This window comes from Jaculus jaculus, chromosome 4, assembly GCF_020740685.1.
Source record: "Jaculus jaculus isolate mJacJac1 chromosome 4, mJacJac1.mat.Y.cur, whole genome shotgun sequence".
Classification (NCBI taxonomy): domain Eukaryota; kingdom Metazoa; phylum Chordata; class Mammalia; order Rodentia; family Dipodidae; genus Jaculus; species Jaculus jaculus.
In genome coordinates this window covers 52,947,600-52,972,936 of record NC_059105.1, presented here as the reverse complement: position 1 = coordinate 52,972,936, position 25,337 = coordinate 52,947,600, and the positions used below count along the sequence as shown (strand labels likewise).

The window sequence follows — 25,337 nt, the reverse complement described above, 5'->3', positions numbered from 1 at the left end:
TAGCCTCGCTCGCGCACGCGCACGCGCACGCACAGGCCCGCTTCCGGGCGCCGCTTCTCACTACCCACAATGCTCGGCGCCGTCGACCTGTCGCAAAGGCCGCGTTCCGGCGGCGACAAATGAGCGACTCGCTTTCCGTCGGCGCTGCGGCGGCGGCCGGGTCTTCCTCCTCCTCCTGCCGCGGTGCCAGGCACCCCGAGCAGACGTGTGTCCATCTGTGCTCCATTCTGGCCGCTTCCTCCTGTCTCCGCCATGCCCCCCAAGAAACAGGCTCAGGCCGGGGGCAGTAAAAAGGCGGAGCAGAAGAAGAAGGAGAAAATCATCGAAGTGAGTAGCGGCCCCTCCCCCCACGCACGCCGCGAGCCCTCGGGGAAGTCGCGGCGGGCTCGGCCCCGGGCCACGTGCCCCTGCCTCCGGCTGGGTGTGGACCCGCGGCCCCGGTCCCGCCGCCTCGCATCGCCATAGTGACGCTGCCGGCGCCCCCGCCGCGGGCTCGGCTCTCCACCCACGCGTGCGCGCCGCCCGGGGTGGGCCCGCCGCAGCGCTCCGAAGCGGGGTCGTTCCCAGGTGGGGTTGAAAGAAATTAGTGTGAACGGAACAGTGTCCTCCTGACCGGCCTGCTGCGGGTCTTTGGGCGCTGCTCCAGTCGGTGTCTTGACAACTTTCCTCGTGTAGGATGGACAGCGCTCTAAGATCCGGCGCCGCGCTGAGCGCTTCCCACATGCCTGTAGTCTGGACCAAAAGGGGATGATGATGCGGTAGAAGATGCGGGCTGGGTTGGATGCTCCGCTTTCACACGCACGCTTACTTAAGTGATAAGTGACGTTCCGCGCTTAGAACCTGGGTCCCTTTCATTTCTGAGGACCGGTACTGATGTTCTTAAATCGTCTTCACCTGTCTTAGGACGACTACCACTGAGCTTCATTAAGATACGGTGAATACATATTTGACATCCCATAAATTCCATGTAACCCTAAAGGAGGTATTTTTGTCTCAGTTTCTGCCCTTAATCCTCATATTGAAATAAGCTGTATCTCATGGATCTGGGGTGTAGTTAAGGGAAAACTATGACCGTGGATGGTACTGAGAAGTGTGGGGTATCTTCTTTATTAAAACCTATCAGAATGAATGTTGGCTTTGAAAATGGCATGTTTATTTCTAACTGTTGTTTCACTGTGTTTGGTTTTTTAGAGTCTTGGAAGTAGCAGGGAGTTAACTTGTGCACATCTAAGTAGAACTTTGTACATAGTCTTCAAAGTTGCCTGTGTTACTAGATTAGATTAAATTATTATATTATATTAAATTATATTAAATCCTTATAATCTAGTAACCCTAGACTGGTTTCAGCACTAAAGTAGAATCTTTACTCATTCCTAATTTGACACTCCAGAGCCAGACATTTGAAAAAGCAAAGCAGTTGTCTCCTTCACGTCTGTGTTTACCATCCTCCTTCACAACAGTCATGATTCTTGACACTTTGAGAAATCTCTGGGAAGGATAATGATGGCGTTCAGTACAAGATGACTGGGGTTGAATTAACATAGACTATGAGACAGTAAGATTTCCATACAGAATAGATGTTATGTGACAACTTTAGAGTATGCTTTATGCAACACAGAGCTTTATCCATTGTTGTTTTTAATTAGTATCTTGATGACCCTAGAAATGATGCATATGTTATGGCTTCATTCATTTTGTAACAAGATTGTATTGTCTGGGGGTGGCTCCCAGGGCATCACACATTCCAAGCTGTGTTCTTCCACTGAGATACACACTCAATGAACAAGATTATTTGTAAGATAAAGAGAAAGCAATTTCAGTTTCATTCATGAAGAGCTCTCCAAAAGAAAATGCATAAGAAGACAGCTACATTCTTTAATTGTTTAAAAATACCCTAATCGAATAATGAAATTAAGCTTGGTTTGCTTTTATTTTAACTTCCTTAAAGCCCCAACACGTTATGGATGACTGTTGTAAGAAATGGAGACTTCTCAGCTTTCCCAGTCAAGTTTCATCTAAAATGGCACTCTACAGATTTTATTTTTAAGGTTTTATCGCCTATTTTTCTTTTTCTTCTATTTTTGGGGGGGGGTGGGTTGTATGTATTATATGCACAGTGTCTGAGTGAAGGCCAAAAGAGAACATAGAGTGCTCCTTGTCACTCATCCAGGTGTTTCCTTGAGATGAAGTTTCTCACTTATTTCATAGCCCTGACTTCACAGTGTGGTTACAGGTGTTTAAGACCAAGTTTAGCTATTTACATGGGTGCTGAGGAATCAAATTCAAATGGTCTCAGACCTCCTCAGGCTCTCATGCTTTCACTTGAGAAGCATCCTTAACCACGGAGTCATATTCACATCTCTTTTCTCCAGTTATGGGGGAAAAAATAATCTTTTGATATAGGGCAGGCAAGTGAAGAATGTCTAACTGAAGAAATACAACAGCTAAGATACAGTAGATGGTCCTTTGCAGATAGGATCCAAGTGTGTAAGAGATGGAGGAAAAGAAGTTAATAATTGATAAAGAATTTCAACTGAGGTCAATTGCTGATGACTTGAAGGTGGATTAATTGCAAAATATCCATTACATGGATGGACACGAAAATATTGGAGAGGAAACTAATTAGTGGAAACTGTGTCAAGCTCTGCTTGCCCAAGTGTCTCAAGCAGTAGAACCCAGTTATGTTGGAATACTGTCCAGTGTTGACCTACCTTTCTCCTGCCTCCTTTTTTCAAACATCTTTAGGGAGATGACCTGTGAAAGGAGCAGGATAAGTAGAGAATCATTTGTAAGTGAAGTTAGGAAATAACTATGTTAAGGCTCTTGGGAACTTGGGGAGTAATTCTTTTCTTACAGGCTTGTGCTGAACTCCTTTGCATTCAGTATCCAAAGTCATCCATGAAACCACATAATATTGGTCTTTCCCTACAACTTATCCTTTGGGACTTTTGTGGTCTAATGAGCACCACTATCCTCCCTAGTTTTATATTAACCATGTTTGGGATTCACTGAAATTTCCCTTTTCTTCTGAATACTTTCCAACTCCCAAATCTAGGTCAATTTTTAGCTGACGGCCTGTCCCAAGTTCAGGAAAAGAGTTTATTGAAATTGTCCAAATTGCAAACCATCTTACTTGCAAAGGTTAAAATTGTTGTCTGAAGCTGGGCGTGGTGGCCCACACCTTTAATCCCAGCACTCGGGAGGCAGAGGTAGGAGGATCACCATGAGTTCAAGGCCACCCTGAGACTACATAGTGAATTCCAGGTCAGCCTGAACTAGAGTGAGACCCTACCTCGAAAAACAAACAAACAAAAAAAATGTTGTCTGAGATCCACAGTATGCTTTTTAATAGAAAGTGTTTTGTAGACTAACCTAGTGTACACCTTAGCCAGGTTTCTCTGAGAAGTACATTGTTTTTCAGGGTGGAAAAACTAAGAGCCAAACACTTTGATTCAAATATTGTGTGTCATTTAATAGTTAACAGGTATTGGACACAATTGAGGGAAAGGGGAGAAGACAGATATAGTCATGTGTAAGTGATAGTTTATATAGCCCCATTCATTAGTACTCATTTTACAGGTGAGATAAGAGGCCAGAGGTTAAATAACTTGCCTGAGCAGCAAAGCCAGGTCAGTTCCTGGAAATATGGCCCCCACATCCTAGTTGACAGCCACTCTGCTATACCGAGACCCACTTTTCTAGTAAGTAAACTGTGGTAGAGAGTAGTATTTGCCCATCTTAGTTTGACTGTACATATTATACTCTTTAAATTTCTTAAAATTTTTGTGTGTGCAAGTGTGCAATGACAACTTCCTTGTTGGTCCTAGTCTTCAACCTTTTTTTTTTTTTTTTTTTTTTTTTTTTGGTTTTTCGAGGTAGGGTCTCACTGTAACCCAGGCTGACCTGGAATTCACTATGGAGTCTCAGGGTGGCCTCGAACTCACAATCCTCCCACCTCTGCCTCCTGAGTGCTGAGATTTAAAGCCGTGCGCCACCACGCCCGGCTTCAACCTTTTTTTGAGGCAGGATTTCTCTAGTTTGGGCTCTTAATGTTCTTGACTGCTGTGGTGGTTTGGTTCAGGTGTCCCCCATAAACTTAGGTTGCTAGGTCCCCAGCTGATGGAGATTTGGGAATTAATGCCTCCTGGAGGGAGTATATTGTTGGGGGCGGGCTTATAGATGTTATAGCCAGTTTCTCCAAGCCAGTGTTTGGCACACTCACCTATTGCTACGGTACACCTTATATTGGCCAGGAGGTGATGTCCACCATCTGCTCATGCCATCATTTTCCCTACCATAATGGAGCTTCCCCTCGAGCTTTTAAGCCAAAATAAACATCTTTTTCCCACAAGCTGCTCTTGGTCAGGTGATTTCTACCAGCAGTGCGAACTTGACTGCAACAACTGCTATGGTTGCTAGAATCCTGGGAAGTTCTCCTATCTCCATCTCCATCTTTTGGTCAACATGCAGGGATTATAGAAACGTATCACAGCTGTGGCTTTTTACAGTGTGGTGTCTGGAGATAGAACTCAGTTACTCATGCTTGAAAAGCACACTTTTCCACAAGCTATGCCCTCTTCCCCCAGACTAAATTCTGAAATAGAACCATTGAATTTCAGAAGAGGGAACAGAAAAAAATGTAAGATGATGGGGAGGAGTGCTGTGGAATGCCATCTTCTGGAAATGATATGGTCATGGCATTCATGACCTCACAGTGACTCTAATTACCTACACAAGATCTGTACAATATTCCTTCATTCATTCCTGGATGGTGAAGGAGGGCATGATGCTCTTCATCTTTCCTGGAAGCATTATTGATAGTTCATGGTTGCTGGCAGTAGGGGGCATTTTCCTCAGTGATATAGCCAACTGGTATGTTGCACGTGCTGTGATAAATAACTCCCACCCATGTTGTGGTGGTTTGAATCAGATGTTCCCCATAAACTCATGCATTTTGAGTGTTTGTTCTCCAGCTAATAGCAATTTGTGAAGTAGGGCATTGCTGGAGGAGGTGTGTTCCTGGGGGCAGGTTTAGGGGTGTTAGAGCTGGTTCTCCTTTTCCAGAGCTCAGCTCAGTCTCTTGCTGCTGTTTCTACCTACTATAGCAGGAATTATATCCAGCTTCTGCTCATGCCATGCTTTCTCCTTCCATCATGAAGCTTTCCCTTGAGATTGTAAGCCAAAATAACACTGTTTCTCCCATTAGCTGCTTTTGGTTGGGTGTTTTATCCCAGCAACATGAAGGTGACACATGCTCGTGTAGGTAATACTACTTAAACTCTGTGGATCTCTCACACACATGTACATACACAAGACAGCCAAGTAGGGCTAGTTGTGAAGGGGGAAGAAGTGGACAAGAGAAGATAATGGAAGGGAATTATAATCAAAATAAATCACAACCATGTATAAAAATTGTAAATAAGTGATGTAGAAAAAAAACTGTGGAACATCTGAATTCCTATACCTACAGTAAAAAAATAACAGTATATCATAGGACTAGATATATCCAGGAACATATGTTTAGTTAATGCTCAGTACATGTGTCCATTCTCTGGAAAGGGAAAAACTTCTGAACTTTAATTAGGAGAGTTTCAAGCTACAAGTCCACTTATCTCTTTAGACTGCTTAATTATGTGCTAAAGATGTGTGATTAAACCTGGAAATAGTTTGGGGGAGGCGGGGTTCTGGAGTTCACACATCTGTCAGAAACTGCTATTGTGAGCTCCTTGTTTTCTAGCTGGCTGAGTCCCCCCTTAAGGACTATTTTTATCATGTCAGTATCTTCTTCACCATCTGGTGGAGTTCACTCATAGTTTGCTGCTTCTGTATAATGGCATGGGGCCTGGATTGAACCCCAGTTGCGCTGCTCTCTGGCAGAGCATCTATGGATGCTGATGAACTTTGGTCCTGATTATGGCTTTATCTAGATTCTCCTCCCACTCACAGTGGTTCATGATTAGAAAAAGAAAATATGGTATTGTACACTTTGCACTGCGTTCATCTCTCTCCATCTGCCAAATTGCTTTAAAATAGTTAACTTTGAATTAGAACATAACACTCTTTGTAATTACAAGGGATGCTATTAATGAAAAGCTAGATACAGAAAATTTCAACTTGCGTGTTTTCTTTTTTTCATATACACAGGCTATAGAAAATGCTTATAAGATTTTATAAATATTTATCTGAAAAAGAGAGAATGGGAACAGAAGGGCCTGTTGCTACTGCAAACCAACTTCAGCCATATATGCTGCTTTGCATTTGGCTTTATATGGGTACTGGGGGATCAAACCCAGGCTGTCAGACTTTGCAAGCTATTTACTGCTTGCTTAGCCATGTCTCCAGCCCGCCTACTTGTAGGATTTTATAACACTGTGTTGGATTATCAAAACATGAGGCAGAATCTGAGCTTGATGGCTCACTCCTTTAATCTCAGCACTCAGGAGGCTGAGGTAGAAGGATCCCTCTAAGATCAAGACCAGCATGAGTTACAAGTGAGTTCGAGGTTTGGTCAGCTTTGGCTAGAGTGAGAAGATTTTGCATCAAAACAAAATAGCATGAGGAAGGCATTTAGGCAAGTAAAGCAGACGTTAGTACTAGGTGGGATTGGTAATAGATGTCACAAAGCAGTATTTTCTGATGAGAAATATCCTTGCAGAACCAAAAATCCTCTTGAGCTTCTCGGTCATGAAAAGTTGAAAAATCTATTTTATTCATTTTAACATACTGTCAAGATTGGGTTTATAGAATGTTTTCAGATACGAGTTTCTCAATATATTGTTTCAGACCAAATGCCTCTTAGAGGGTCCTCATTGACTTTCAAAAGCAAAGACCTTTTTGTGTCTTAAGAAACCACCCATGAGCAAAAGAATGAGAGGACAGGCAAAATTCTGTTTTAGGGCTGGAGGGATGGCTTAGCAGTTAAAGCGTTTGACTGCAAAGCTAAAGGACCCAGGTTCAATTCCCCAGGACCCACACTATCCGGATGCACAAGGGGGCGCACATGTCTGGAGTTTGTTTGCAGTGGCTGGAGGCCCTGGGATGCCTATTCTCTCTCTCTCTCTCTTTCTCTGTCAAATAAATAATTTTTTAATTCTGTTTTAAATTAGGAAACATGTATAATCTTTAGACTCCACATGTAAAGATAGACAGTAGTTAGATTAGTTGGTAACTAACTGAATAGAGCAAGCTGGACTGAGTGATCATGTGGGAGTGGTCCATTGAGAAATAAGTTGGCTCTGAAAAAACTCAGCAATGAAAAGCATGGCCAGGCTTGATGGTACATGACTTTAATCCCAGCACTTGGAAGGCAGAGGTAGAAGGATCACTGTGAGTTTGAGGCCAGCCTGAGACTACATAGTGAATTCCAGATCAGCCTAGGCTAAAATGAGACCCTACCTCAAAACCTTTAAAAAAAAAAAAAAAGTGAAAAGCTGAATATGATTAAAAGTTTTATAGTAGCTGATAGCCCATCAGGAAGGTGACTTTACACCCCAACCGGGGTGTATTCTCAAGCTGGGGTGAGGGACTGAATATATCCCTGCTTCTGGATCCCAAGGTGCAGAGGCTGTGAGATGAGTGCTTAAAATGTGAGCCTAAAACTGAATGTGGTTTATGCCTATAATTCCAGCATTCTGCAAACAGAAGCAGGAGAAATCATGAGCTCCAGGCCAGTCCAGGCTATATCCAAGGCTTTGTTTCAGAAAGGGTGGAGTGACTGAAAATGGCCACTGAAGGGTCTATGCTGTAAACTAAGTTATACCTTTCCCTCCGTGTTCTCATCTCCATCTGTGAACAGGCTTATCGCCCTCACAACCAGAAGACCCTTCCACAAAAACAAGCAGAGGAAAAGCCTTCAGATACCAGTATTTGGTTGTTTCCTTTGAGACTTGCCACCTATTGATGTTTAGGCAATTTATTATAATTTCTTTTTTATCTGGTATAACAAAATACCAAAAATTAAGTAGTTTATTTTCTTGCTGTTTTGGAGCCTTTGGTGTCCTTTGGATCATGTTCCCTGTGTGGAGACAGAAGGGAAAACCCTCCAGTGCCTCTTCCTGGTTTCTAGTGGATCAGCAGTCCTTGCTGTTTCTCTTTGCTCATAGTTGTGCCGTTCCATCTCTGCTGTCTTTACTTTGCCTTTGTTCTGTGTCCTGTACTTAGAAATATGCCAGTGATTGGTGTCCAGGGCTCACCCTAATCCAGTGTGACCTCATTTTAATATTACATGTATGTGTACGTTTTTCCAAATAAAGTCATGTTTAAGGTGTGATGGACATGAATTTTGGAGAGACATTATCTAACTCAGACAACCCCCAAAATGTGCACACATACATATGTGTTATGCATTGACTTCTCAGTGATATGTACTCTGAGGTGAGTAGCCTTAGATCACCATTAGTGCTAATACACAAAATAAGCATTTCCCTTGTTGAAAGCTTCTATTTTTTATAAATATTATTTATTTATTTATTTATTTGAGAGAGAAAGAGACAGAGAGAGAGGATGGGCACACCAGGGCCTCCTGCCACTGCCAACGAACTCCAGATGCATGTGCCACCGTGTGCATCTGGCTTATGTGGGATCTGGAGAAATGAACCTGGGTCATTAGGCTTGGCAGGCATGCACTTTAACCACTACGCCATCTTTCTAGTCCTTGTTTGTTTTAGTTAGGGTCTCACTATAGCCCAGGGTGACCAGGAAGCACTCTGTAGCCTCGGGTAGCCTTGAATTCACAGTGCTCCTCCTACCTCATCCTCTGAAGTGTTAGGATTAAAGGCATTCACCACTGTGCCTGCCAGCTTTTTATTATTATTATTATTTTTTATTATTTGAGAAAGAGAGGCAGATAGAGAGAATGGGCATACCAGGGCCTCTGGCCACTGCAGATGAATTCCAGGTACATGCACCACCTTGTGCATCTGGCTTATGTGGCTCCTGGTCCTGGGGAATCAAACCTGGGTCCTTGGGCTTCTTGGGCAAGCATCTTTCTTTCTTTCTTTCTTTCTTTTTTTTTTAAGATAGGATTTTACTCTAGACCAGGCTGACCTGGATTTCACTATTTAGTCTCAGGGTGATCCTCCTACTTCTGCCTCCAAAGTGCTGGGTTTAAAGATATGAGCCGTCATGCCCAGCTCTCAGGGAAAACATCTTAACTGCCAAGCCATCTCTCCAGCCCAACTGGTAATAGTTTTAAGTATGTATTGAATTTTTTGTGAGCATTTTTGAATGATGCTTTGAAGGACAGATATGTTCATCTATTGCTCTTGGCTGGTGACTTAATGTTTTGCATGTCTGTATAACATAAGAAGTGTTTCCTGTCAAATAATAATTTTCATGTATTGGAAAAATAGTAACATAAATTGCTTACAAATTTCTGTGTTTTTGTTTAGGATAAAACTTTTGGTCTAAAGAATAAAAAAGGAGCAAAGCAGCAGAAGTTTATCAAAGCTGTCACTCATCAAGTGAAATTTGGTCAACAAAATCCACGCCAGGTAAGTAAATTTCCATACTTGCTTCATATGGATGTATTATCATAGCATCCTGTCCCAAATAAATGTATTTTATTGTAATAGTATCTTTAAACACAGTCCGTTTGCTTTTTAACCTTTCCTACACAGCAGTATCTCTTGGATATTCCTCCAAAACATTTTGATATAACTCTTAATTATTCCAATGATAGCTGCGTTCTATTGCCATATGGGTGTACTATATTTATTTGTATCACTGTTCGTAAGAGCCCTTCACTTCCAGCTTTTTTTCAAGTTTTTTCTTTTTACTTTTATTTATTTATTTGAGGGCGACAGAGAGAAAAAGAGGCAGAGAGAGAGAGAGAATAGATGTGTCAGGGCCTCTAGCTGCTGCAAATGAACTCCAGATGCAAATGCCCCCTTGTACATCTGGCTTACATGGGTCCTGGAGAATTGAACCTCAAAATGGGGTCCTTAGGCTTCACAGGCAAGCGCTTAACCGCTAAGCCATCTCTCCAGCCCCCACTTCCAGCTTTTTTACACTCAGAATATTACAGAAACTGAGGCTGGAGAGATGGCTTAGGGATTAAAGACACTTGCCCTCAAAGCCAAAGGACCTAGGTCCAATTCCCCAGGACCCAAGTAAGCGAGATGCACAAGGTGGTGCATGTGTCTGGAGTTCTTTTGCAGCGGCTGGAGTTCCTGATGCACCCATTCCTTCTCTCTGTCCCTCCCTCCCTCCCCCCCTCATAAATAGATAAAAATATTTTTAAAAAATAACTACAGAAACTATGCTTGTATATGTGTTCTTAAATGTGTTTGTGCTTTTTCTTGCATACTACACATTACCTAGCAGACTGTTTCTAGATCGGGGGAAAGGGTTCTAATTTTAATAAGTTTGATCACATTTTATAGAAATAGTATTTCGCATTTTCCTTTGTAGTGCAGTAGTGATAGGTAGTTCCTTAACAGTGTTTCCATGTGGTGAATGTCAAGTAGTTCAGTCTTACTTTGCTTTCCTCCCTAGTACAAAGTCTTCTCTTAGGATTGTAGGTTATTTGGTTCTGCACTTGCAGACTTGTCTGTCCTATTCATCCATTCAAAATATTTTGGTTGTCTTTCCCTTTTTAATTTATAAGAAATAGCTTTTGCTATCATTGTAGATGATTTGTAAACTTTCAGTCCTATTTTGCTGTACAAAACAAATGAGATAGTAAACTACATTTCACTTTCCACACTTTCTCTGTCTCTTTCACTCAAGTAAATAAATAAAATTAAAAACCAGTTTCTTTCATGATGTTTACAATCTGTGCAACCCTTTCCTTCCATTTGGCACATTGAATCATAGCTTCTTCATTCTAGAGCTAAAAATTTGGTTCTCCTAAGAGCTAACTTAACGTGGCTTAGTAAAAATGCAGCTCTCCATTCTCAGGTTTTTGCCTTTTTAGACTCAAGCAACGATGGATTAAAAATACTTTCTCTCTCTCTCTCTCTCTCTCTCTCTTTTTTTTTTTTTTGAGAGAGAGAGAGATAATTGTCATGCCAGTGCCCCCAGCCACTTGAACTCAAGACACGTGTGCCACCTTGTGTGCATGTATGGTATTGCACATATGTCACCTTGTGTGTTTGGCTTACATGGGATCTGGAAAGTCAAACATAAGTCCTTAGGCTTCACATGCAAGTGCCTTAATTGCTAAGCCATCACTCCAGCCCCAAAAATACTTTTAAGAAAAAAAATTTTTAATGTTGCTACCAATACATGCTGCCTAGTAATGTTTAATAGAATAATTGTATGTATACTAAGCATGACCAGCGTTTTACTGTCCCATGGGCTGGAGAGATGACTTAGCATTTAATGTGCTTGCCAATGAAGCCAAAGGAACCAGGTTCAATTCCCCAGAACCCACATCTCACTTTCTACTTAATATATCTCTCTAATAAAAATATTAAAAATGTATTTAAAAAATTACTGTTCCATAAGCAATGTGACGTGACAGCTCATTGCATAGCATTTGCATTATATTGAAAATTATAAAACATATAAAAGGGACTTGACCACCCATAAATTAGACACCACTGGAGAGGTTCTACAAGCACTGTCCACAGATATCAGTGGACTTGTATAGCTACTGCAAATGAACTCCAGATGCATGCATCACCATGTACATCTGGCTTCTGTGAGTACTGGGGAATTGAACCTGGGCCCTTTATTTTTAACCACTAAACTATCTCTCTAGCCCTTTTATGTGCTCTTAAATTATTTAGTGATCCTGGCATCTAGTTGTACAATGGGAATGAATTAACCTTTATAGGGTTCCCTTGGTGGTCAAAGAAAGCCCCCTTGGGGTTAGGGAGACGGCTTAGCTATTAAAGATGCTTGCTTGCAAAGCATGCCTGTCTCATTTCAATTCCCTGGTACCCATATATGCACAACATGGTGCATATGTGGAGTTTGTTTGCAGTGGCAAGAGGCTCTGGTTTGCCCAGTCTCTATCTTTGTCTCCCTTTCCTCCCCCATTCCTCTCTGTGTATCAGTACATAAATATAAAGAAAATAAACCTCCTCTTCTGTATGGTTTTCTTCATATTTTTTTACTTGCTCATGAGAGAGAGAGGATGGATATGGGTATGCCAGGACCTCCAACCACTGCAAGTGAATGCCAGACATATGTGCCACCTTGTGTATCCGGCTTTTTGTGGGTTCTGGGGAATCGAACCCAAGTCCTTAGGCTTTGCAGGCAAGCATATTAATTGCTGAGCCATCTCTCCAGCCCTTCATATTTTGAGTAGTGGTTTCATATTTCATATGCCTGGAGAAGCTATAAAATTTACTTCCTTGGTAACTGATGTAACTCTGAATGTAGAATACATAATTATCACTTTACACTAGAACATTGATCAATGGTCTTTGCTCATCGAGCTACGCCTGAAGTATGCTGCACTGGGTCTTGTACTGTAGATGACCTGCTGTCAGGTCCTCCCCAGGCATACTTCTCTGGAGGAATGTGTGCACACAGATTTTATACCACAGCACTTCCTAACAGTTGAGCCTAATTTCAGAGACTTCTCCATCAAGGATAACCTTGTATTGCCTGGTATACCTGAGATAGCCAAAGGGAGTATATATGTTATGGATTATAGCAAAAATACTATACCATACCATTTCGTCCCTGTTACCTCCCACCCACATGTACACACAAGGTGTGACAGGAGAATGGAGACAGGAGAAATAGCCAGGCTAACTGCATTCCTGCTATGTTACTGCTGTGGTTTAGTATACAATTCTAGCATGGGTCCCAGGCATTTTAAGTTTAAACCTGTGTTTATAGGCCATAGGTACATGTGTGAACTAAGGTAACAAGCCATATTTTATTTAGGATTAACTTGATCTCTGATTTTTACTCTGCTTTTGGTAAAATTGGGGTGAGGGACTGTTTTGAGAAGGATCTTGATAGGTAGCCAGCTGCCAGACTGGTCTTGAGAATGCCATCCTCTTGCCTTCACCTCCCAAGTGCTAGATTTACAAGCCTGGGCCACCATGCCCTAATTGATGCCTTTTAAATACTTTAAATGGCTTGTTGGCCTCAATTGCATTCTTGCTTTCACATATTTGAGATAGTTATAATGATAGTTATAATCAGAAAATAAGGGTACTTTTGTCTATAAGAAATTCATACATTTTTTTCTTTAAATTTTCTTTTTTTTTTAATATCTTCACTATGTATTTGAGTTTCTTGTATTAAAATGTATGGATTTTTGCATCTTGGATTAATTCGATGTTCAGGTTTTCTAATTATCTGCAGTATTCTTAGATGTATCAATAAAAGACTCTCAGAACAACCACAAAAGTGACCCTAGGAGTTGCATTTGCCTGCTATAAAAGTATTCTAGTAGGCTAGGTGGAACAAAATACAAGCAAATTTTAAAATTTAACTGAACAGTATATACATTCAATAAAAGCCAGCACAGAGTAATTATGCAAAAGTAGGTATTAAAACAAACAGATCCTCTAACAAAGTCAAAGTCCCTAAGGATGTGTATTGCCCCACGCCCTTACTCCTGTCAACTGGGAGGGTTCCAAGGTCAGCTTGTGACTGGGTAAGACCCTGCCCCAACGAACGTCAGAAGAGTAGACAAGGGCACTATAAATCAGGAAACAACAAATGACAACCCCAAAATACAGCTTATTTAACAATGGCAAATTCAGCCATCCATCAGATTTTACACATAATTTACCCTGACATGGAAGGTGCAAATAGCACTTCCAATGCGAGCCTATATACCAGGCTTTTTTGGCGGGTTCTGACCTGATGTAAGCCCAGTTACCTTTTGGGATGGCTTTGTATCTCAGCTATGCTGTGCATCCAATTGGGTCCCTCTTTGCTGTGCTATGGGCTCAGGTCAGCTGGCTGGGTCAGTGGGTCACTGTTCTGTTAGCCTGTGCCCGGTGCTGTGTAGGTGAGTTCCCTTCCCTAGGTCTCTGGTGCTTGCTGGCACTGGTGGTTGTGGAGGGGAGTCTGTGGATGGTGACTGATGTTGTCTTCAGCTCCCCACCATCCTCTTCCTCACTAGCCGCTCCACTGGTCCCTGTTGACCTCCCTTTGAGGTTTCTCAAGTTTGGCAGGAGGCTGGTGGGCATGGAAAATCCCTTCATCTGCCTGTTCCTGTGGCTCAGGCAGAGCCTGGCGACTGTGGCAGCACAGACCTGGTGTCAACACTTCTGCCTGCTTCTGTGGTCTCTAGACACTCTGGATCCTCTCCTACTTCTCTGCTGTGGTTGATTTTTATTTTTATTTTATTTATTTTTTTATTTTTATTTTTTTTTTTCAAGGTAGGGTCTCACTCTGGTCCAGGCTGACCTGGAATTAGCTATGTAGTCTCAGGGTGGCCTCGAACTCTGGATTCTCCCACCTCTGCCTCCCAAGTGCTGGGATTAAAGGCATGCACCACCACACCTGGCGATAATTTCTTATGCACCTTCACTTTTTAGAAAAGTGTATTTTTCTGGGATTTTGTTTTTTTTGGGGGGGGGTTCTCCCCTAGGCTGTTTTGGTGTTTCACTGTGTATTTGAAGACAGACCTTGAGAGGTCTTTGACCTAATTACAGCATTTGGCCATTCTTTTCTTAATATTTTTAACACACTGGTTTCTGCTACTTTTCTTTTTTCCTTATTTGTTCATCACATAGTCTATAGGTTTTATCTTAGGCCAGCTACTGTCTAGTTTTAATGGAGTCAGCTCCACCCAGATGCTCTGTAAGCATTTCACACACAATATGTCCAAAACTGAGCTCATCTCCATCTCCTGTCCCAAAACCTGTTCCTCCTGTTTTTCTTGTCTTCTGAAACAGCCTCAACCATATGATAATAATCTGCACTTCTCTATACTGCATGCTCAGTCAGCCACATAGTCTGCCATTCTGCATCCTAAAAAGCTCATTTCCCATCCTTACTCCTCATGCCTATTTAAGCTCTTGTATTTGTCTTCTTACAACAGTTGAAGTCGCTCTTTACCTTCATTCCTGGATTTCTAGTCGTCTTCCCAAAGCTGCTGCCTCATCTGTAAAACAAAACCTTCCCTTATTTCTTGTTTGCTTTAAACTTCTAGGTTCTATCCTATCACCTACTAACACTGTCCAAATTTGTCATTGATGTTTTTCAGATCTTGGACTGCCCCTATCCCTTTGTCTTTGACAGGCACTTGCTGCATTCCTTTCTTGTTCATCAAAAGAATTCTTCTATTCTTTGTTCCCAGGGTATGATGTGCATTATTATAGTTGTAGTCTGTCTTTCCATGTCATAGTTAGCCACACATGTTATATATACAACAAGGCCATTGTGTGATGAGGTAGTGACAACATACGAAAACATGCGGAGCTTATTGTTAGGCTACTGGTTACTCTATACTAAAAACGGTTACATAAACAATCAAATGTTTACACTTACTTGGAAATACAGGTAGCCCAAAGTGAGGCTGAGAAGAAATTAAAGAAAGATGACAAGAAGAAAGAACTGCAGGAGCTGAATGAGCTGTTCAAACCTGTCGTGGCTGCACAAAAGATAAGTAAAGGTAAAACTGAAATAGCAGAGGCAATTCAGATTTACAGTTTATTTGTTTTCCCACACTCTCATTCTATTAGCCCAAGATGGCCTCAAACTTGAGGCAATCCTCACTAATGCCTCAGTCTCCTGAGTGCTAGGATCACAGGCATAAGCCATCACACTCTTATTGTTTTGTTGGGGATTTTTGTTTGTTTGTTTGTTTTAAGCTATTGTGCAACTCCTGTGATTAGACCAACACAGGAAAAATTAAGATTTTAGATAGTTACTTGCTAATTATAATATTCAGTCTCTGGTAAAAATCAAAGCAAGGCTATAGCTATGTAAACTGTAGGTGACAAATTTTTAGCAATATTCCTTCACTTATGTTTTTTTTTGTTTCTGATTTTTTTTTTTTTTTGCCTTGTGCCTCATTGACACCATAGAAATACTTTAATTTCTTCTAAGTGTTTTTTTCTGTCACATTTATGAATGGAAAGTAACCAGTTAATGAAAAGATAAGATACAAGCTACACTTTACAATCTGACAGATTATAATGTAGTGTTACATCCCACTTGATATAGGTGCAGATCCCAAATCTGTGGTATGTGCGTTCTTCAAGCAAGGACAGTGTACCAAAGGAGATAAGTGTAAGTTCTCTCATGACTTGACTTTGGAGAGAAAATGTGAAAAACGAAGTGTTTACATTGATGCACGAGACGAAGAACTTGAAAAAGGTATTTCTTTTTAAGCTCTCAAAAATAAAACTTGTGTCTTGTTGCTAAGATATTTAGTAATGTGAACATTACAGGCTTAGTATTGTTTGTAAAGAAATATTACTGAACTTTGTTATTTTTCATAAAATTTCAGTTCACCATGTTAACGCTTTCAATAATTGATGGTTAAAAATAGAGATAATTTGCTATTCATAACCTCACAATGGCTAACACTATCTACACAAGACCTGCCTAATGGGAGGGGGGAAATAACTCAAAATAGAAGAGAGAATAGTTGGAAAGAAGAATTGGTGGAAGGGGGCAAAGGAGAGTGGTGAGAGAGGATTATGTTCGTGATGTATTATTTATATTTGTGGAAGTTGTCAGTAAAATAAGCTTTAAAAATAGAGATATAATATAGATTTGTATGTCACTCTTTATTCCACTTCCACCATCCCATTTGTCTAAGCTGGTCAGTAAGCATTGGTGCATGATCTGAGTGCAGTGTGTCCCTACCTTTGATGTTTTAAAATAATTGTGTTAGATCATTATTCGCCAGTAGTGTTCCTGCCTGTTTAAGAAAGCATGTGTTATGGGAGCAATAGATGAGAAGTATTTCACTGACATGTCTCTCTCCATCTAGATACTATGGATAACTGGGATGAGAAAAAGCTGGAAGAAGTAGTGAACAAGAAGCACGGTGAGGCGGAAAAGAAAAAACCAAAAACTCAAATAGTATGTCCTTTTCTTAAATTGAGTTGCTGTGACATTTATTTTTAGGGAGAGTTATGTGGCAAGGTATTCATTGCTGTTTTTTACTGGACTGTTAACATTTTTGGAGCATTTTATTTCACCAGAATAAGCTATATCAAGCTTTTTTGTGGAATTTATAAAATGTTTTACACAATGAAGTTTTTGTTCAGAAATGTTCTGAAAACTGTGTGACAGAAGTTCTTGGAGTGCAGTTTGCTGGAATGATTTACTTTCTCAGATATAGATAACATGGCTAGACATGATGGCATGCATCTATAATTACACCAGGTGGCTCATGAGTTTGAGGCCTGCCTGGGCTAGCAAGATACTGACAAAACAAACACAAAAGAGTCATTTTATTACTGGGTTAAAAATATTACGTATGAATTCCAAAATGTTTTTGGTAAGTAGTGGCTTTTAATATTCTAAGAAATTTGCCTTTCAAAATGTTCAGTGTATTTCTCAGATTCTACATCAGGCATGTCCAACTTGTAGACTGTGACCTGTGTACATCCCACAATAGCTGTGGTCCAACATATTTGTAGATGACAGTATGTCATGATGCCAAGGGATTGGATGACTGCTATACATTTATGTTAATCTATATTTGTCTATACAGTAGTATCAATGAGAAACTTTGCTATGCTAGAAGAAGTGTAAAGGCTAGATTCATACACACCCATTGCTTTTGCTTCTGGAAGACTGTTTAATTTTTCCTTATTTGCAAAGGTTTATTGTCTGACACTTCAGTATAGTTGTACTTTGTACCTCTTCATGTTGGAATAGTCACTACTCTTTCTGCTAGGCTCTTTTTGAACCCTATTCCCTTGTGACTCAGATGTACAAAGTTTTCTATACAGTAAGATACACCAAATGGTGTTTATAGTATATCTAAAGTAGAAAGCTTAAAGAATTTGTTATTATGTTAAGTAGTTTGATTTGGGTTTTAGAATCAGGATTTCACACTGTATGTAGTCCAGGCTGATCTAGAATACTTGACAACTTTCTGCTTAAACCTCCTTAGTGTTGGGATTACACATGTAAGTCACCAAGCTTAGCTTTGTATCAGGTATTTTAAGAAATAAATATACATATATTTCTGCACATCAAGGTGCTTCGTATATTAGTAGCCATTAGGATGTGAATGGAATGTTAGCTTTCTGTATATTTAAGCATTTACCAATGAAGTGAATTACAGTGAGCCACAACTTCTGAATACTGTCGTCTCTAGGTGTGCAAGCATTTCCTCGAAGCTATTGAAAATAACAAGTATGGCTGGTTTTGGGTGTGCCCTGGAGGGGGTGATAATTGCATGTACCGGCATGCACTTCCTCCAGGATTTGTGTTGAAAAAAGACAAAAAGAAAGAAGAGAAAGAGGATGAAATTTCATTGGAAGACCTAATTGAAAGAGAGGTAACTAGTATGTTTTCCCTAATGTGAGAGAAAGTTTAAAAAAAAAAAAAAAAAACTAGTATTTTCTGTGAATTCTAATATTTACCACTTGGGGGCAATAGCATGTTGTGAGAGGGAAACAATATGGTGACCTTTCCCTAAAGTTGCTTACTTTAACTGTTTAGTGTATCTAAAATATAAACTTGACCATACATATTAGCCAATAGTGATATTGATTACATGATTATGTAAGGTTTTTTAAAGTACTAGCTTTAGTAAATCACATTTGCATAAGATTGACTTATTAAAAATGCTTAGTTGGTTTTCTGGTTGGTTGAACTTTTAGGTGCTTCCTTTGGTGTAATTATTTTAACCATTATACTAATCAGTCTGTATGGCTTTTCAGGTGTGTGTCTTTTATACTGGACTCAAAAATAATTTGTCATTAGAGCAGAATGAGGCTAATAAAAAGGCAGTTCAGCTACTCTGTGGGTGGTATGGCTACTAATTTTAGAAATACTATATTTAATGTTTATTTCAAACTACATCCAATTTGCCTTGTTCTGGATAATCTAGATTTGTAAAGCTTTGTAAGTGCCTGTTATTGGTTATATGTACTTGTTCTACTTAAAATCTTTTTATTGAGTTATACATTTATTTGAGGGGAGAAGTGCTACATGCATGGACATACCAGGGCCTCCTTCCATTGCAAACAAACTCCAGATGCATGTGCCACTTCATACATCAGGCTTTACCTAGATAATAGGAAATCAATCCTGACAGGACCAACAGGCTTGGCAAGCAAGCACATTTAACTGCTGAGCCATCTCCCCAGCCCAAATGTGCAACAAATTAGACATATTTTGTATCACATGTAGGAGAAAATATGTTCCAGTAGGAAATACTAGATGTTAGAGTCATGTGAACTTGGGTTGCTGTATTCTGATTCACTACCTGCTTGCTGTGGAGATTAGGGTAGCAGTATGTATGTATAATACTTGTAAATGTTTAAAGTGGTATTTTTTACCCATGAGAAATGGTTGGTGTCTTTTTTTTTAGTTTTGTCTCTTATCTTTTGAGGAACACAAATGAACTTTGTATTGTGATGGTGCTTTTAATATTCATTGTGTTCATGTTTAAACAGTGTTTCATGAAAACTTTTTCTTCCTCATAGCATAGGAGTAGATTTTAAGTATTTGTGCCTGGGAACTCATTTTACTCATTGCAGAAAGTGCCTTAGTTAAATCCATATTTAATCATATTTAATGTCTTAGGATAATCAGAAGGAAGTAAATGAATTGCATTAATAAATAGCTACTATTTAATCCAGCCAGGGGCGATTTAATTCTTATCTTTGCAGCGTTCTGCCCTGGGCCCAAATGTTACCAAAATCACCCTAGAATCTTTTCTTGCCTGGAAGAAAAGGAAAAGACAAGAAAAGATTGATAAACTTGAACAAGATATGGAAAGAAGAAAAGCTGACTTCAAAGCAGGGAAAGCACTCGTGGTATGTCCTGAACACATGTATCTGTCCTTTATTCTTCCATCTTCCATTTTTACATTCAAGAGTTTACTTATTTGGTAGGCATATGCCTAAAATTTGTGACCAGGAAATGTCTCACTTTTTTTCTGAGTTGATATATTTGTGTTTCTGAATAGATCAGTGGTCGTGAGGTGTTTGAGTTTCGTCCGGAGCTGGTCAATGATGATGACGAGGAAGCAGATGACACTCGATACATTCAGGGAACAGGTGGTGATGAGGTAAGAAGCAGCTTTGACCTCAGGTCCTTATCTTAGTTGAAAGAAACCGTAGAGCAGTTTGGATAAAAGCACAAGCACTGGGGTGAGAGTTCCTCATTTCAGGCCCCTTCTTCCATAGGTAGGAGTGTACTCGCTCTCCAGCCCCACCCTACCTGCAATATAGATATAATTGAAAACCCTGCATCCTAGAGAGCCATGAGAATAATGACTTATTTACCTGTTCTTCTGTTTATTTGTTTTGTTGTGGGTTCCCCCCCCCCCTTGAGGTAAGGACCTATAATTCATTGTGTAAGCCTCAAGCTGGCCTTGAACTAATGGTGATCCTCCTACCCCAGCTTCTTAAATCCTGGTATTAAAAACATGTACCATCATGCCTGGCTATTTACTTAGAATAGTTCCTGGTTTACATAGTTAATGTATATAGTATATACATTAGCTGTGAAAATTGTTTTATCCACCTATTAAAATTATTTAAAAAGGGTTTTATTTGAAATTGTGTAGTAAGAAAAGCCATCCTAAGATAGCACAGCTGCTTTAAAGGAACAGTAGGTGGCCTAAACAGAGCAATCATTGGTTATTTTTGTGTGTACAGTTGGAACCAGTGGTAATTTTGTCAGGGTTAAAAGTGATTTGGAAAAAAATAACTGTTTTCTGTATACTATTACAGGTTGATGATTCTGTGAGTGTGAATGACATAGATTTAAGCCTGTACGTCCCAAGAGACGTAGATGAGACGGGTATCACTGTAGCCAGTCTTGAGAGATTCAGCACATATGCTTCAGATAAGGATGGTAAGTATGCTACCTTCCACAGAATTCTAAGGTCTTGGAAGATGCCTAGAAGTAGCTAACAAGCCATGGCAAATCAGATGTATGTGTCTCAGACTGGTGATGAAATATAAACTCACTGAATAGTGAAAGCTGTGGAAATAAATGGCTGGTGGATATGTAACTATTAATTTCTTCAAAAGGGACCAAAGCAAGTTTGGTACCTCATTAGTTTTAGATTTTTTGCTTATCAGAAGTAGCCTTTGCTAGAATTTGATTTAACCATTTGCAGACAACATCTGCATTGTTGTCTAAGTGAATAAGCCAGGTAAGGGCATAAGAAAGCATTCTAGAACACACTCGAACATCAGTGGTTTAGGACAGGCACAAAAGGAAGTGCCTAAAAAAAGATACTTAGACCTTCAGAGCAAAAGTAAAGTCAGAGGATTTCAGAAAAAAAAAAAACAAATAGGATAAAAATTGCAAGTATTAGCATTAGGAAAGCAGGTGTTGGAATATGGTGTCAGCTTCATCAGGAAGGCAATGATAAGGACAATTAATATAGACCATTCTTGAGAATGTCTCTCAGAAAGAGGCATGCATGGTCCTGGGCCAAGCATTTTAGGGTGTGGAAAATCTGAACACATATTCAGGACAGGGGAAAAGATCTAGAAGAAGAGAAAAGAAATGGAAGGAGCCAGGTTAAAAGAGCAGGACATGGAAATGAAATAAGTATGTATAAGAAGGAGGGGAATGTGCCAGGCGTGGTGGCGCACTCGGGAGGCAGAGGTAGGAGATTGCCATGAGCTCAAGGCCATCCTGAGACTCCATAGTGAATTCCATGTCAGCCTGGGCTAGAGTGAGATCCTACCTCAAAACAGGAAAAAAAAAAAAAAGGGATAGAGGGAATGTGGGGGTTTGGGGTCAGAGGTTAAAGGCTTGCTTGCAAGTCCTATAAGCCTAGGTTTAATTTCCCAGCACCCATTCAAACTGGTATGTGCAAGTGGTGCATGTGTCTGGGATTCATTTGCACACTCAAAGCAAAACATCTTGGCATACACATGGACACACACACACACAACATACATGCAAATAAATACAATTTTAAAAGAATGGAGGGAATGCTCTCTAGAGGATGTTACCAAATAAAAATTGTTGGTTTAATTTGAAGCTAATTGTACCATGAGTGAGTGGTTTGAAGACTAAAGTTTAAGATACTTGCTAATGGGAGGAAAAGGCAGAAAGAATAAGAATTAAAGCAAAAGCTGAGATCGGAAAAGTTAATCAACCCAGTTTTTACCATGCAAACGTAGAGACTTGCAGGCTGTGCCTGACTTGAGATCTGAGCTTGCTGGTACTGTTATCTTCCCAGATGGAGACTGATTTGCTCCTTTTAGCAGTGGTCCTTTAGCTGAGAGACAGTTAAAAGTTACAGTCCTCAAGACACTATCATTAGAAATGTTTAAGACAACTGAAGTTTAAACATAGCTATTAATAATTGTCCTTGTGGGGCTGGAGGGATGGCTTAGCAGTTAAGGCGTTTGCCTGCAAAGCCAAAGGACCCAGGTTCTATTCCCCAGGAGACCCACATTATAGCCAGGCACACAAGGGGGCACACGCGTCTGGAGTTTGTAGTGGCTGGAAGCCCTAACGCGTCCATTGTCATTCTCCCTCTCCTCTCCTCCTCCCTCTCTCTCCCTCTTTCTGTGTCAAATAAATAAAAATAAAGTATTTTTTAAAAATTGGTCCTATGTAAATGTGGTCACTAAACAAAGAAAAAGCATTTTTGTTTTTTCATCTATGTGTGGCTGTAAGCAGAAGCTGTGTAGCACTGGGATCTTGTGCATATGCCTGTGATGCTAAGGAAGAAGGCCAGGTCTGCCCCCACACAAGGTAGCATCCCATCACTCCCAGAGCATTAGAGCTCATAGACATTCTTCAGTCTTATAACCATTTATTCAAACAAAATATGTGCATGTTAACTGTTTAAAAACCCACCTACAGTTATATAAAAACAGTGCAATTCAACCTAAGCCTTTGTAATCTAGTAAAAAAAGTAAAAAATGCTAGGTCGTGGAAGGTACACAAAATCATAAAGTATTCATCTTGCCCTTAAGTGTCTACAAAGAGACAGGCTTAGGTAGTGACATAGATGAATTCTAGAGGTGAGCTGAGAGATAGGAAGAGCAGTCCTTATGGTAACCCCAAAGAAGGCTTTCCTAGAAAAGAGGAAAGGGAAAAAAGTATTAGTTGCTCTAAGATGCCATTAGAATGGTGTCTTTTGTTTCTAGGCCTCATTGATTTCAATTTTTACTTCCAGAAAACAAATTAAGTGAAGCTTCTGGAGGTGGGGCTGCAAACGGAGAAAGAAGTGATTTAGAAGAGGACAGCGAAGGTGAAGGGCGGGAAAGTGGAGCCATTGACGCTGTTCCTGTGGATGAAAATCTGTTCACTGGCGAGGATCTAGATGAACTAGAAGAAGAGTTAAACACACTTGATTTAGAAGAATGACAACCAAACAAGGCAATGGAAAAGTTAAGTCAGCTCAGCATGAGTTGAAATTGACTACAATAACTTTTTTTCACCTAGAGTCAACAAAATGTTTATTTCCCAAGCTGATTCTGGAGGGATTGCTCTCCAAAAATGGAATATTCTCCCTACATCTTCTCTTCTGACTTTGACTACATCTCATAAGTAAGTTCAGAGTAGTTCATGACATTAAATATGGTTATTGCAGAAAATGATTGATCGTTGTAACGGTCTACTTGAGTAGGAAGTGTAATTGCTTTTCAGCTTTTGGTTTTCATTGGGCATGTGTTATTACCAGAAAACAAATTTATATTTACAATTCTGTTCATCGGATGCAGTTTTTAATGAGTGATTTTTCTTCCTTTGTATTTATATCGTTTAAAGACTGCCTAAAAGGTGAACACTGTACTTGATAAAGGAAACTGCATATGCAGATTCAGTATTGTATATCTTTGGACTATTAGATGGACACTTAAAATGGGATTTCTTTTCTCTAACCAGATCAGCCATGGTGCCCTGTATTAAGTTGTTTAAAGTTCTCCCTTTTTTTTGCCAATAAAGTTGTAAATAAAGACCATCATACATTACAATCCAGCTATGGGCTTTTGTTTTTAAGTTTTTCTATTAAAATTTTCTTAATATTTCTAGCTTGAAGGTATTCATGATCAGTTATAGGTATCACATAAGTCACAGTTACTCATTGGATTTTCTTGACACCTACAAAGGAATCTTAAGTACTGGAAGTCTAACAGTTCTTTGTTTCCAACAGAGATCAGGTGCTGTTACATAAAAGGATAGTGACTGAAGTGCTCAGTGGTCAACCCAATTAAATACCACTTGCAGTTGAACCAGATACTGCTTCAGACTCTTTGTAAAGAGCCTGGTTTTAAAACAGTGCATGCTAATATTTGACTACCTTTTGCATCAGAAAATTTGAAGCTGAAGACTTTTGCCACTTGCTATCCCTTGGAAATTGGTGATAACATTTAAAATGGATACCAGTTGTTAATATGATTAGTACTAGATAACTTTTCATTATATTTTCCAAATATTATAGTGGTTTTTATTTGAAAATAACATATTTTTCTTAAAATGGATTTTTTTAAGGTATCTAGGAAATAGCATTAAAATGTCAAGTGACCTGTCAAGTGACCTGAGCCCTAATCTCATTCCTGCCTCAGATAAATAATGTTGTGCTTTTTTTTTAAGTCTTTGAATTTTAAGTTTTGGGGTTTGTTTGTTCTTTAAGTTTACATGTTAGATTTAAGACTGATTGGAGTGTATGTAGTTTATAATAGGTAGAGGTCTTGCCTAGCCATGCTCAAGACATTGGATTCAGTCCCCAACACGGGAAAAATAATTAAACCTAATCCCTAAAATATTTCTGAAATGAAAAGCCTAAAATGATTATATATCTTGTTAAGTGATAAACATTAAGAGTTGGGGGCTTAACTTAGCAGTAGAGTACTTGCCTAGCAAGGCCTGAGTTCGGTCCCCACACAGCACATCGTCATTTTGAAGGGAGTCAAAAGGAAAATGCTTCAGTGGAAATAATTATTGATGGGCAGGTCTGTAGTTCTTAGTTGGTCTTATCTATTGTAGCCTGAGGTGCCTCCCATTATAAAGGAAACATATGCTCAGAAAATGTCTGCATTTAACTTGAGAAAATCAGAATGTGAATTAAATTTGTGTCTTACTTTATTAGCCACTAGGGAAAAAAAAACTGATCAGCATTCCTGTTTTGCACAAAGGCTTATTGAATTCTGTTAGCCTGTAGTGCCCCCATATTTGCCAGCATATAAATCAAAATAACTGCATTGTGAATTGTATCCTGGCTTATCAGATTCTGTAAGCTCCCTCATACTAGACAAATGCAAATTGTGTATTTGTAAAATACATGTTTTAAAATTTTG

General features: G+C 39.8%; 1 protein-coding gene across 1 annotated transcript; it reads left to right on the top strand.

Annotated features, from left to right (window-relative positions):
- The first annotated feature begins 82 nt into the window (after window positions 1–82).
- Window positions 83–24,018, top strand: Zc3h15 (zinc finger CCCH-type containing 15). The gene is made up of 10 exons (XM_004660275.2): window positions 83–327; window positions 9,390–9,491; window positions 15,424–15,535; window positions 16,090–16,242; window positions 16,865–16,956; window positions 18,206–18,388; window positions 19,728–19,874; window positions 20,027–20,128; window positions 20,796–20,919; window positions 23,216–24,018. The coding sequence occupies exons 1-10, from the start codon at window positions 253–255 to the stop codon at window positions 23,404–23,406; spliced, it is 1,281 nt and encodes a 426-aa protein (XP_004660332.1). The 5' UTR covers window positions 83–252; the 3' UTR covers window positions 23,407–24,018.
- Window positions 24,019–25,337: the final 1,319 nt, after the last annotated feature.